The sequence below is a fragment of the Oncorhynchus mykiss genome, chromosome 1 (genome assembly GCF_013265735.2).
Source record: "Oncorhynchus mykiss isolate Arlee chromosome 1, USDA_OmykA_1.1, whole genome shotgun sequence".
Lineage (NCBI taxonomy): Eukaryota > Metazoa > Chordata > Actinopteri > Salmoniformes > Salmonidae > Oncorhynchus > Oncorhynchus mykiss.
The window spans coordinates 82,449,682-82,463,389 of record NC_048565.1 but is presented as its reverse complement, the minus strand read 5'-3'; the positions used below and the strand labels follow the sequence as shown (position 1 = coordinate 82,463,389).

The following is a 13,708-nucleotide window of genomic DNA, read 5'->3' as shown; positions in this document are numbered from 1 at the left end:
GATGAGGGCTGTAATAGGTATCTCAGATAGGGGGAGTGAGGTCTAAGAGGGTTTTATAAATAAGCATCAACCAGTGGGTCTTGCGACGGGTATACAGAGATGACCAGTTTACAGAGGCGTATAGAGTGCAGTGATGTGTACTATAATGATTGGTTGCAAATCTGATGGCCGAATGGTAAAGAACGCTCGAGAGCACCCTTACCTGCTGATTTATAAATGTCTCCGTAATCTAGCATGGGTAGGATTGTCATCTGAATCCGTGTTAATTTGGCAGCTGGGGTGAAAGAGAAGCGATTACGATAGAGGAAACCAAGTCTAGATTTAACCAGTTTGATATGTGCTGAGAGAAGGACAGTGTACGGTCTAGCCATAATACCAAGAACTTGTATGAGGGGACTACCTCAAGCTCTAAACCCTCAGAGGTAGTAATCACACTGGTGGGTAGAGGGGCATTCTTCTTACCAAACCACATGACCTTTGTTTTGGAGGTGTTCAAAATAAGGTTATGGGCAGAGAACGCTTGTGGACACTAAGAAAGCTTTGTTGTAGAGCATTTAACACAAAATCTGGAGAGGGGCCAGCTGAGTATAAGACTGTATCATCTGCATATAAATGGATGAGAGAGCTTCCTACTGCCTGAGCTATGTTGTTGATGTAAATTGAGAAGAGTGTGGGGCCTAGGATGGAGCCTTGGGGTACTCCCTTGGTGACAGGCAGTGGCTGAGACCGCAAATGTTCTGACTTTATACACTGCACTCTTTGAGAGATGTAGTTAGCAAACCAGGAAAAAGACCACTCAGAGACACCAATACTCCTTAGCCGGCCCACAAGAATGGAATGGTCTACCAAATCAAAAGTGCTGGCCAAGTCAATAAAAATAGCAGCACAACATTGCTTAGAATCAAGGGCAATGGTGACATCATTTAGGACTTTTAAAGTTGCTGTGACACATCCACAATCTGACCAAAAACCAGATTGCATACCAGAGAGAATACTATAGACATCAAGAAAACCAGTCAGTTGATTATTCACAAGTTTTCCCAAACTTTTGACAAACAGGGCAAATAGAAATTGGCCTATAACTGTTAGGATCAGCTTGATCTCCCCTTTCAATAAAGGACGCAAAATGGCTGCCTTCCAAGCAATGGAAACCTCCCCAGAAAGGAGAGAGAGGTTAAAAAGGTCAGAGATAGGCTTGGCGATGATAAGGGCAGCAACCTTAAAGAAGAAAGGGTCTAAACCATCTGACCCAGATGTTTTTTAAGGGGGTCAAGTTTAAGGAGCTCCTTTAGCACCTCGGACTCAGTGAAGGCCTGCAGGGAGAAACTTTGTAGTTGGGCAAGGGAAAAGGAGAGAGGAGCATCAGGGCTAGTCACATTAGAAGGGATGGGAGATGAGGAATTGTTGGATGGGCAATGAGACATAGCGGAGTCAAACAGGATTCCTAACTTAATGAAGTGGTGATTAAAGAGCTCAGCCATGTGTTTCTTGTCAGTAACAACCACATCATCAACATTAAGGGACATGGGCAGCTGTGAGCAGGAGGGTTTATTCTCCAGGTCTTTAACCGTTTTCCAGAACTCCTTGGGGTTAGAACCACAGAGAGAGAGAGAACCACAGAGAGAGAGAGAACTGCTCCTTAAAGTAACTAACTTTGGCCTTCCAGATAGCCTGAGTGCACTTCTCATTTGCCTGAACGAGAGCCAGTCAGCCTGAGTATGCGCGTGCCAAGCTTTTCGACAAATGGAATTCTTGAGGTGGAGTAACTGCCAGATCACGGTCGAAACAGGGGCAGAATCTGTTTTTAATTCTCATTTTCTTTATGGGGGTGTGTTTGTTAAAAAAAAAGAAGGTCAAAGCATCTTCGACAGAGGGGATCAAGCTGATTCTATACCAATTTACTGAGGCCAGGTCATGAAGGAAGGCTTGCTCATTAAAGTTTTTTAGCAAGTGTCTCTGACAAATGAGGACAGGTTGTTTCACTGAGCAGACATTACCAACACAGACTGTAAAACTGTGATCACTAAGGTCATTACAGAAAACACCAGACTGATACCTGTCAGGATTATTTGTGAGGATCACATCGAGGAGAGTAGCCTTTTCTGGGTGTTTGGAGTCATACCTTATGGGATTGGTAATAATCACCTAGCAGGACAAAGTCAGATTTAGTGTAAGGGGCCAGGAGAGAGCTTAGGGCAGGTAGGGTACAGGCCGGTGCTGATGGAGGACGATAGCACCCAGCAACAATCAACAAAGACCTATTTGAAAGTTTAATGCTTAAAGCCTGCAAATCAAATTGTTCAGGGACAGACTTGGTGGAGACAACTGAGCACTGAAGATTGTCACTCCAACACCTTTGGAAGATCTGTCTTGCCGAAAAATGTTATAACCAGAAAAGGTTAACATCAGTATTCAAAACACTGTTCCTTAACCACGTCTCAGTAATGACCAACACATCTGGATTGGAGCTGTGAACCCACACTTTCAATTAATCAATTTTAGGTAATAAGCTTCTAGTGTTAACGTGCAGAAAACCCAGGCTTTTACAAGAGCAGAAATCAGTGAAACAGAGTCAAAATTGGGTAGATGGGCCAGGGTGTACATGCACATTTCCAGATGTGATCAGCAGTGATACAATCAGGGCACGGCAGAGGACAGGGAGAGCTCTGCAGTGTTGATTTTTTATGACATTTGAATGTGCATCAGATGGCAACAAGATCATATTGTACAGCAATTGCATCAGGTAAACTAGGCCTGTAGCAGTCAACTTCCATGAAGCCATCTGTAACAGCTAACAAGCTACCATGTCCTGTATGGAAGGTAGACATTACTGTATTTTAGAGCTATGCAACATGGACAGTCTGTCTAACTATATCCCTCTTTGCACACGTCCAGTGTATGAGGAATATTTAGGGAAATAATAGCCTGGTTCCAGATCTGTTTGTGCTGTCTTGCTAACTGATTACCATAGATGTTGGCAAGACGTTGGCAAGATGTTGGCAAACATATCTGAGACCAGGCTAGGGAAACACTCAAATCACCTCACCACAACTGGATGATGGTGGGAGCACTAGAGAGGATCACTTTCGTCAAGTCAGTGACCATCATTGGTCAGCGCCTTTCAAAGTGTGTTGCATTATGGGGATACAAATTGTCCGACTTACGCCTGCCTACATGTCGACTACATGAACTTCACACAACCTCTCACCAATTGATTGTACAATGTACACACATATATTTTCAGTTTGTGAGTGTGTGATATGGGGGTTGGAGACATACTTATTTCAACATTATAAAGAACAACTTTTATAAACAATGGAAACACTGCCATGTTGATCTGAGCCTTGCTGTTGGAAAACCACATCAGTGTCCAACTTTAGGCTCTCGCAGACACACCTTCCCCGACTTCACTCCTCAACTTTCATCTACAGTTGTTTGCTCTCGCCTTACCACTCAAACGAGCCCATAGACTACATGGGACTAGAGGTTTTTTGTTACCACTGACTGCAACCAACCTGTCCAGGAGAAACTCAGGGCCTTGGACACAGTATAACCATGGCTGTATGATTGTATTGAAGTCAATTTCGATAAATCAATAGGCTTCAAAAGACTGTCTCTTTGCCTCCTGTGTCTCTAGAGTTTCTGCCAAGGATGACTCTAAGGTTAGTGAAAGGCACAAGTCAAACCACAAAACAAGTAATCACACTGTTCATAACCTGTACAAAAAGCAATATAAAACATATCTACAATGTATCTAATATAATATATAACATATCTATTATATAGAAACATACCTATAATATAACATATAACATGTGTATAATGTAATAGATATGAGAATGCGATCATTCATTACTCAAGATAAGGCTGATCGGAAAATAATGTCATCAGCATTTGAATGACATCAATCAACACATTTACTAAAAGATCTAGCCTACTAACTGTTCTCTTGTTGTTAACTGTGTAATAACAACTCAAAACCCAGCAAATGACCAACCCGTCTAACATTATTACATCCAATGAAAGAGAACTGCAGTTTACACATTTTACCACATTGCCTTTGTTTCGCATTCAAGGGGGGCAATCATGTCTGAAATCTTCAGAGTTTGACGCCCTCAGCGAATGAAAAGGCAGGCAAATCAAACTCCAGCCAACACAACGCTAGCTTTTCAATCGCTGCGGTTCATTAGGATTATTAATGCTTTGATAAGCACACATTTATTCACGACAGACTGGGCTGGGGTGCGGGACTTAGCAATTATTAACGTGACAGGACTCGGGCACAAAGCGAATCAATTAAACAAAAATCCCCATTTCCAGCACAGACAATGCTGGACGACAACAATTTTCGACTAAGTGACAAAAAGAGCCTCCATTCAGAGGCCTTTCAAGGCCCTGACAGGTCAAGAAACAAAAGCACCTTCTAACCATCATCTCTCCTCTTTTAGTTGTCAGATCAACTTTGCCAGTCCTGCTGCTGAGATGACTGAGACGGCACCCCCACCCCCTGCTCCCTCGCTCTGAACCAGCTGCCACAAGGTGATTCTTCAGGTCCTGTCAGAAGGATCTTTTATTCTATTTGGCCCCTGCATTAACATGTCACATTTATTGATCAGGCCTTTAATTCAGCCACAGCGTGGTAGCAGCCAACCCAGCTCTCCGCTGCTCAGTGTCTCCTAAATAGCACCATATTCCCTATAGCCCACTACTTTTGACCAGGGCCTGAAGACTGCCGTTTGGGATGCATCCTGCCATGACAGCCATGACAAAAAATGTTGATGTGCTCTTGAGCAAGGCAATTAACCCTAATTGTTCCTGTACAGTAATAAGAGTGTCTGCTAAATGAGTAAAATGTACACGTACAATGGGCACACTGGGATATTTCTACTGAGATACATCAACCTATCTTTATCAGATAAGGTGGTAAAAACAATGAAGGCAGGTCAGTGTACCATCCATCTACACTGAGTAAACCAAACATTTGGGACACTTCTTAATATTGAGTTGCGTCCACCCACCACCACACTGTGATGACTGCATGAATATGCAAGGCCTGTATGCAATCCTATTTATATGTAATCTAGTGTAAGAGTATGTATATTCCTTATAATAATTTATAATGACTTATTAATGAAGGGTATGATTACACAGTTGTGCCTTAATTAATAAGACATTTGACCTAACACAAAGCATCACCCTCAAGGCAGCACTGTGTCCATGGAAGTATTCACGACTCATCTCAGCTCATCTCCTACCTTAGCTGATTGAAGCTGAGATCTAGCCGTCGTGCCAAGCATCCATATTTTTTTCCAAGGAACTCTGGGATGTCCTCACAGTCATGTCCAATATAGGAAACCTGTAAAGCAACAACAGAGAGATACATAGATACATGTTAATTAATGGGATACAACAGGGACAGAGTGGGCAGAGTGCCCGGGCATTTCTAACACACCGTTGGATTTTTTTCCTTGAGGTCCTCATTGTTAACCAAATTATGATCAGTATGTGCAAAAAAAATAACATTTTAGACAGGACTACTGGGCTAAAGGTGGACCAACACATCAGGCATCTGCCCAAACTGCTCTATGGCCAGTCCGTTTCTGGGTTAAAGTGAGTAAGAGTAAATAGCCCATGGTGGAGTGAATGTGTTTAAGCTTATGGGGCAGGGTAGGTGGTATGGTGAACGGTTTACCTTTGTTTGTGACCTGAGGACTTGTGAAACGAATAACAATACATTCTCTATCAGCTACACATCCAATAATATTAATTTTCTTGATTGAGAAAATGATTGTACTCAGGGCACCATCGTGAATGAAACCATGGTCTCATTTGTGCTCCCCTGAATAGTTAAAGTTAAATCAATGATAGAATATTGGACATTGAATGTATTTAAGCCATTTAATGGCTCGGCCAATGTGAGAGACCTTCCAGGTAGCCTATGTTTGATACCTGGTCAGTTACATTGTCACTTTAATTTAAACATGCCCTGTAACCTTTAAGGTGCATGGTGGTATATTGACTCTGTACACCTGCCCTGTGCACACAACTGTGCTCACTGCTCAGCTTCGACACATTGATAAAACACCATCGAATAGACTAGATCATAAAGCCATGTCTGCGCTGCAGTAATGCGTTTCAAACTTTATAAAAACGAGCTTGCATTCTACCTGCCAAAACACTACAGTTCCGCAACTGTTCTGAAAAGTTATTTAAGTCACATGACAGTAGCAGCACATGACAATGGAGGCAATGCAGCGTAGCCTACCAGAAATGCACGAAAAACAAATCCTCTAAGCGACATACACTGATAACTATCCGACTGTATACTGTTCGTTTATAATTGTAAACGATAAATGCTACCAACACTAAATGTTTTAAATGATTCACACTTACTTGGGTTCCATTCATTGTGACCATAGAGTCGCTGCATGCCATGATGATGACAGTTCAGTTACTAGGCTACCTCTGTGAAATAACTACTGGAGTGGAACTGGTACAGGTACTCTTCTGCTTTAAAATACAATTGTAAAACTTTACTGTCAGTAGCTTTCCAAAAAAGTTCACTATTTTGTTTGCTTTACTTGAGGTTTCGAATTTACTTCTTCCGCATACTTCCTCCGAATCAGCTGATCCAATGCGGAAACGCGCTATTACTAGTATTATGGCAGGATTCGCTTGTGTCGCATTTCAGAGTGGTGGTGACAGTCCTTAACCTAAAATGCCATAGGCCTATATTCTTAGTTATTGTTCCTGGATACTTAGCCTACTTACACACTATTTGTTTGGGGTTCACTGGGGACCATTAGCTGATACTGGTAACCTGATTAATTTGCAATTATAGCCTGATGCACCTGTAATTGGTATCCAGCAGATCCGACCTGCTTGCTTACATTGCATTGGAGTCATTCCACGTACCTTTCTGCCCAAATGCTCTGTCTAGACATTGATATGGTTTTGGAGACATTCTGAACTTTAAGCAATTATTATAATGTTTTAATTCTACCAAGCAAGTCAGCTAAGAACAAATTCTTATTTACAATGACGACCAAACCCGGACGACGCTGGGCTAATTGTGCGCCGTCCTATGGTACTCCCAATCACGGCTGGTTGTGAACCAGGGTGTCTGTAGTGACGCCTAAAGCACTGAGATGCAGTGTCTTGCTGACCAAACCGAACGTGCGGCCGCTGTTGATTTTGTTCACCCACAGCAGAAACGATCAGGACACTCAGGTTGAAATATCAAAACAAACTCTGAACCAATTATATTACTTTGGGGGCGGGACGATGTCGTTAGCGCCTTTTCTTGCCTACATTTTCAGTGGCCCTGTTGAAATGTATTTTGATTATTCTGATTGAGGACTGGTAACATGGGTAAGTAAGTACATGATTGCATATTGTACAATAGTGATATTGCATGGATACAGCATGGATTAACAGACGCCACCTGCTAAAACAAAAGTTGGTCACCCTTGTGTTATTGAGGTGCAGACAGGTAAGGAGGAGGAGGTTATGGGTGCATCCCATAAATGTGCTGAGAAGGGAGCATGGGCAGTACTACCACCTTGTCCAGGAGCTGCTCTTGGACCGTGCTCGACATCACTGATACTTCCAGATGAGTGCAGAAGAGATGGAGACTCTTCTGTCTTTTGTTGGCCCAGGCCTCACCAAACAGACTACCAACTACAGGACCACAATAGAGGCAAAGCAAAGACTAGCTGTCCCTCTAAGGAAAGTTATTGGAAAATGTTGTATTGTGTAAGCAGGTGCATGAAGAAAAGCAGTATACTATAGTGTAAAGAAACTCCAGCACACTGGTGATCATGATGCTCTACAGATGTAGGCCTGTGTTTCATTATATTAAGGGAGCAGCAAGATCACCAGGTGCTATATGTTGTATATTCATTTTACTCAAGGTACGTAAGACACACTGTTCTTTGTTTAGTCTTATTTATAATTATTCAAGGTGACATTAACAGTCACAGCAAGGCATGGTGCACCTGTTGTAGGTGAGATGAACAGCCAGAGCAATGCATGTAAACAAATAATGGCATATACCTCCCAATTACAATATCCCCTGAATAGCAAAAATATTAAATACAAGGTGCAATGCAAAATAACTGCAACAACAAAGAAGTGCAAATAGTGCATACATCAACATTTCCCTTTTTGAAACAGAACATAGGCCTAAGTATGCACAGGGCTGGTATCTGTCTTTTAAGAGCGGATAACAATGTGACTGGGAGTCTCTGTCCTAGCTCTCTTGAGAATGTACTGAAGCTGTCATCCCAGCTATGTGTTGGAGACCTAGGTTCTGGTGAGTATCGATCCCTGGGCTCATCGTACATGATTGGCTGCAGTCCACCTCTTCCGTGCGGAGTACTTGCAGGCCGTGGTGGTGGCAGTGGTGTTGCCTGCTGGTTATCCCAGCTATGTGTTGGAGACCTAGATCCTGGTGAGTAGGAGTATTGATGCCTGGGCTGGCCGTACATCATAGGCTGCAGTCCACCTCTTCCATGCGGCGCATCAAAGAGCCATTGTGGTATAGGTGTTGCATACAGGTCATCCCAGTTTACAATCAATGATAGTAGTTTCACTTTCAGACGTTCCTTATTTCTTCCTATTTTCTTCAGCTCTGGCACAAGGCTGAGCACAAATGCCTCATCCTCAGAGGTAGCAGCAGAAGGGATTGGTCTCCTGACAAATGCAAGCAGCTTTTCATCCACATCTTGACGGTTTACCTTCTGTGTTCTTTTTCTTGGCTGCCAGTCTTGAGTCGTGTCTGTAGTGGTTGGTCTTGACTGTTGTTCAGGCATCTGTAGCACAGGGTCATGGCTCGGGGACGCCACGTCGTCCTCAGCGTCATCAGGCTCCACAGGTTGTAGCGGAAGTGAATCAGCATTTTCAAGACTTTAATGGACAAGACTTTTGTCCATTAAAATAACATAAAATTGATCAGAAATACAGTTTAGACATTGTTAATGTTAAATGAATATTGTAGCTGGAAATGGCAGATTTTAAAAAAAAATGGAATATCTACATAGGTGTACGGAGGCCCATTAACAGCAACCATCACTCCTGTGTTCCAATGGCACGTTGTGTTAGCTAATCCAAGTGTATCATTTTAAAAGGTTAATTGATCATTAGAAAACCCTTTTGCAAATATATTAGCACAGCTAAAAACTGTTGTGCTGATTTAAAGAAGCAATATAACTTGCCTTTAGACTAGTTGAGTATCTGGAGCATCAGCATTTGTGGGTTTGATTATATTCTCAAAATGGCCAGAAACAAAGCACTTTCTTCTGAAACTCATCAGTATATTCTTGTTCTGAGAAATGAAGGCTATTCCATGTGAGAAAAAACCAAGAAACTAAAGATCTCGTACAACGATGTGTACTACTCCCTTCACAGAACAGCGCAAACTGGCTAACCAGAATAGAAAGATGAATGGGAGGACCCGGTGCACAACTGAGCAAGAGGACAAGTACATTAGAGTGTCTAGTTTGAGAAACAGATGCCTCACAAGTCCTCAACTGGCAGCTTCATTAAATAGTACCCCCAAAACACCAGTCTCAACGTCAACAGTGAAGAGGCGACTCAGGAATGCTGGCCTACTAGGCAGAGTTGCAAAGAAAAATCCATATCTCAGACTGGCCAATAAAAAGAAAAGATTAAGATGGGCAACAGAACACAGACACTGGACAGAGGAACTCTGCCTAGAAGGCCAGCATCCCGGAGTCGCCTCTTTACTGTTGACTCAACGTCACTCCTCTTTCCATTCTGGTTAGAGCCAGTTTGCGCTGTTCTGTGAAAAAGAGACTTAAGAGGCCATAGAGAGGAGGATGCTGGCGACCCATCTGCCACGACCTACTGAAGAAACCTGGAGACAAATTTCTCAAGAGTTTAATGAAAAATGGGACTTACCCAATTGTTTGGGATCGGTTGATGGAAAACATATTATGATTACCAAACCACCAAACTCAGGGAGCCGTTTTTTTTTATTATAAAGTAACCTTCTCCATGGTGCTACTCGTCATTGTGGATGCCAAATACTGCTTCACAGCTATTCAGGTAGGGGATTTTGAGAGAAACAGCGACGGCGGAGTCTATGCCAACTCCCCACTTGGAAGGCAACGGCGTCAAAAACCCTGTAGGTGGCCCAAGGTGCCTTTCTGCCTGGGGGTGAAGATTTGGGAAATATACCATACACAATGGTGGGGGGCGCTGCCTTCCCTCTAAATCCCTACCTGATGAGGCCATATGCCGGGCACAACATCAGCTAAATCTTCAACTATCGTCTCAAGCTAGAATGACAGTGGAGAAGGCATTCGGAATTCTTGCGGAATTCTTCTCTACAAGAAAATCAACCTACTGCCAAGCAAGTTTGACACCCTAGTGGTTGCAATGTGCATCCTCCATAACTTCCTCACAAAGCCTTGTGATGTGGAGATGTGTCTACAACAGAGTGGGGCAGGGAAGAGGCAAGGCATGAGAAGCATAGCCATCCAGGCCAACAGAGCAGGTCATGAGGCAGTTTGTCAGGAAAACGTTGAATGTTTTTCACCTCTATGGCAGGCAGAATTGACTTCCAATGCACGTTTGGCGCAATACCGGCTGTATCCAAGGCTCAGCCAATTGTTCACGTAACAACAGAATGCAGCACACGACTAAAGAGAAGAGACAACCAACTTGCTAGTTATAGAATCAGCGTGCGCACTAGAAAGCTACAGCAGCGCGTCCACTGAACGATAACGACGAGGTAGGTGAGATGCCTGACTACGGGGTTGTGAATGTGATGAAGCATTCCCAACCAACACCTTACCACTGCTACACCTGGCTATCAACAGAGCCTTGTCTGGCAGCGAAACAGTTCATTCAGACTTATTTACTGCCATTTAAAAAAACATAGCTGATATGGCTGACTTGCTTAAACAAATGTGGTTTCTACTGACAATTGAGATGTACAAACTATGACATAAGGGGACGACAAGCGGATAAAAGGCAATCCGTCATTTCGGTTAAGACATTAATGAACGAGCAACGACGGACGTAGTCATTATAACTATTTGTTCAGCACTTTTTAAATGTACAGCGACAGAATTCATAGCATGGGCCATTTTTACAGTGTACTCCCTGTACACCAAGTCAGAACCGTAGGATAAATAAAGGGGGCATATAAAGCAGACAATGAAAGCTCTTACAATATTCAATGATAACATTTATCTTAAACAGGTTATAGGCTACATGTGCACCACCAAGTTAGAACAGTAGGCAAAATTATGAGGTGAAAATAGGCCAAATTATTAGGGCGAGGCATATTGAATGCAGTTTGGGTCTTTGCCTGAAAAAAAGATACACATCAAATAACACTTTGACTCGTTAAATAAGCTTTTAATTTGACACTTTAAATAACACAATTCTATTATAGAATGTTGTGTGTGTTGAATTTTCACGTGCAAGTCAAGCATCACCACTACTATCAGTAGCACTGTCAAAACTGTACAAAAAAAAGTATGCTAACATTCACACACCGGCCACAAACGATGTGTTTACAATACCGCGTTGGTGAAAATAGACCAAATTATTAGGGTGAGGCACATGGGCTACTAACAGCTTACTACACAACATACACTTAGTATTACTTTCGTTAGCTACAGTATACATATCTATATTATTATATAATTTATGCAGCAGCATACAAGGCATTTTTGGACTCACCTTGCTGACTTAAACAGGAAGGTGGTCCTTTTTGGGCAGGTTTTGTCATCAAAATATGGAATTCTCTGGATTTATGGTGGGAACTTGGGAAAAAACACACAGCCACTCCACTGAATAACAGGCTAGTGATTGCTTTGCAATGCTTGCAGTTAGCCACTGATTCCTTCCAAACCACTCAATGTTGAATTAGCAATATCCAACTGGTTGTGGAATGGGTATGTCCAATGGCCGATGAGCACTGATACGTTTTATCTATAATTTCACTTCATTATTTATCTTCATATGACAGCGATTGAAAAGGATTTGCCATTAGATTGTCGACTTGATTCATAATGGTGACTGCTAGCTAAGATTTTGAAAGTAAGATCTTGACATGATCAGTCCAATCAAAGTTACTGTACATGTAATGTGATATGACATCATTTTATCTGTGCCCAATGACCTTGAGCCTTCTCACTTACAACTTCCAGACTTGATATGGCGGTTGGCAACCAACTAAGTGCATTACTGCCACCAACTGTACTGGAGTGTGGACCTCAGTTTGTCTTTCAATCACCCATGTGGGTATATGCTCTTAAAAACCAATGAGGAGATGGGAGAGGCCGGACTTGCAGCACGTGGAGCGTCACAAATAGAACCTATTTCTATTTTAGCACCTGGCCACGCAGACGCTCGCTGAGGTGCACGAGCAGTGTGGGTGCAATGACTGAATAACATGTATGTTTACATTTACTTTGGTACGCTCGCACACTCGATCCGAGCGGTGTGGTCACTTCTGCTCCACTCGGAAGCCCCCAATGCTCCAAAGCTTTTGTATAATTTCAGCCAATAGTTTTGAAAGTAGTGCTCACGAGCCAAAACGTGCCCCTGAAAATGTTGTACAATTGTGTACTGTGTCATCCATTTTGCATGATATATGATCGTCCTGCAAAAAAAGGAATTCCAATTCTTACAATATGTTAAGAATTTGTAAGTGCTTAAAACCTCTCTGGGATATGTGGGACGCTAGCGTCCCACCTGGCCAAAAGCCAGAGAAAATGCAGAACGCCAAATTCAAATAAATTACTATAAAAATCAAACTTTCATGAAATCACACATGCAAGATGGTAAATTAAAGCTACACTTGTTGTGAATCCAGCCAATATGTCAGATTTCAAAAAGGTTTTTCGGCGAAAGCAAACGATGCTATTATCTGAGGATAGCACCCCCGTAAACAAAGAGAAAAAGCAGCGTGACACAAAACGCAGAAATAAAAATATAATTTATGCCTTACCTTTGACGAGCTTCTTTTGTTGGCACTCCAATATGTCCCATAAACAAATCACAAATGGTCCTTTTTGTTTGATTAATTCCGTCGATATATATCCAAAATGTCCATCTATTTGGCGCGTTTGAGCCAGAAAAACACTGGTTCCAACTTGCGCAACGTGACTACAAAATATCTCAAAAGATACCTGTAAACTTTGCCAAAACATTTCAAACTACATTTGTAATACAACTTTAGGTATATTTTAATAAAATTGAAGACGGGATGATCTGTGTTCAATACAGGAGGAAAACAAACTGTAGCATGCTTTCTGGACACGCACCTCTAACAGTACACTTCAAGTTACCCTCGTTCAAGATGGCCGTACTTCTTCATTACACAAAGGAAAAAACCTCAACCAATTTCTAAAGACTGGTGACATCCAGTGGAAGCGGTAGGAACTGCAAGAAGGTCCCTTAGAAATCTGGATTCCCAATGAAAGCCCATTGAAAAGAGAGTAACCTTAAAAAAAACATCTGAATGGTATGTCCTTGGGGTTTCGCCTGCTGAATAAGTTCTGTTATACTCACAGACATGATTTAAACAGTTTTAGAAACTTCAGGGTGTGTTCTATCCAAATCTACTAATAATATGCATAACTTATCTTCTGGTGATGAGTAGCAGGCAGTTGAATTTGGGCATGCATTTCATCTGGACGTGAAAATACTGCCCTCTGTCACCAAGAAG

At 42.2% G+C, this 13,708-nt stretch overlaps 1 protein-coding gene across 1 annotated transcript in view; it reads right to left on the bottom strand.

The window, feature by feature from the left end:
- Nucleotides 1-7,091, bottom strand: part of LOC110530624 (leucine-rich melanocyte differentiation-associated protein) — a 460,113-nt gene extending 453,022 nt beyond the window's left edge. The window contains exons 1-2 of the mRNA XM_036986902.1: nt 6,394-7,091; nt 5,256-5,356 (exon numbers count right to left, since the gene is read on the bottom strand). Coding sequence (XP_036842797.1) covers nt 5,256-5,356; nt 6,394-6,435 — 143 coding nt within the window. The 5' untranslated portion in view covers nt 6,436-7,091. The remainder of the gene's footprint in view (nt 1-5,255; nt 5,357-6,393) is intronic.
- Between the last annotated feature and the right edge of the window lie 6,617 nt (nt 7,092-13,708).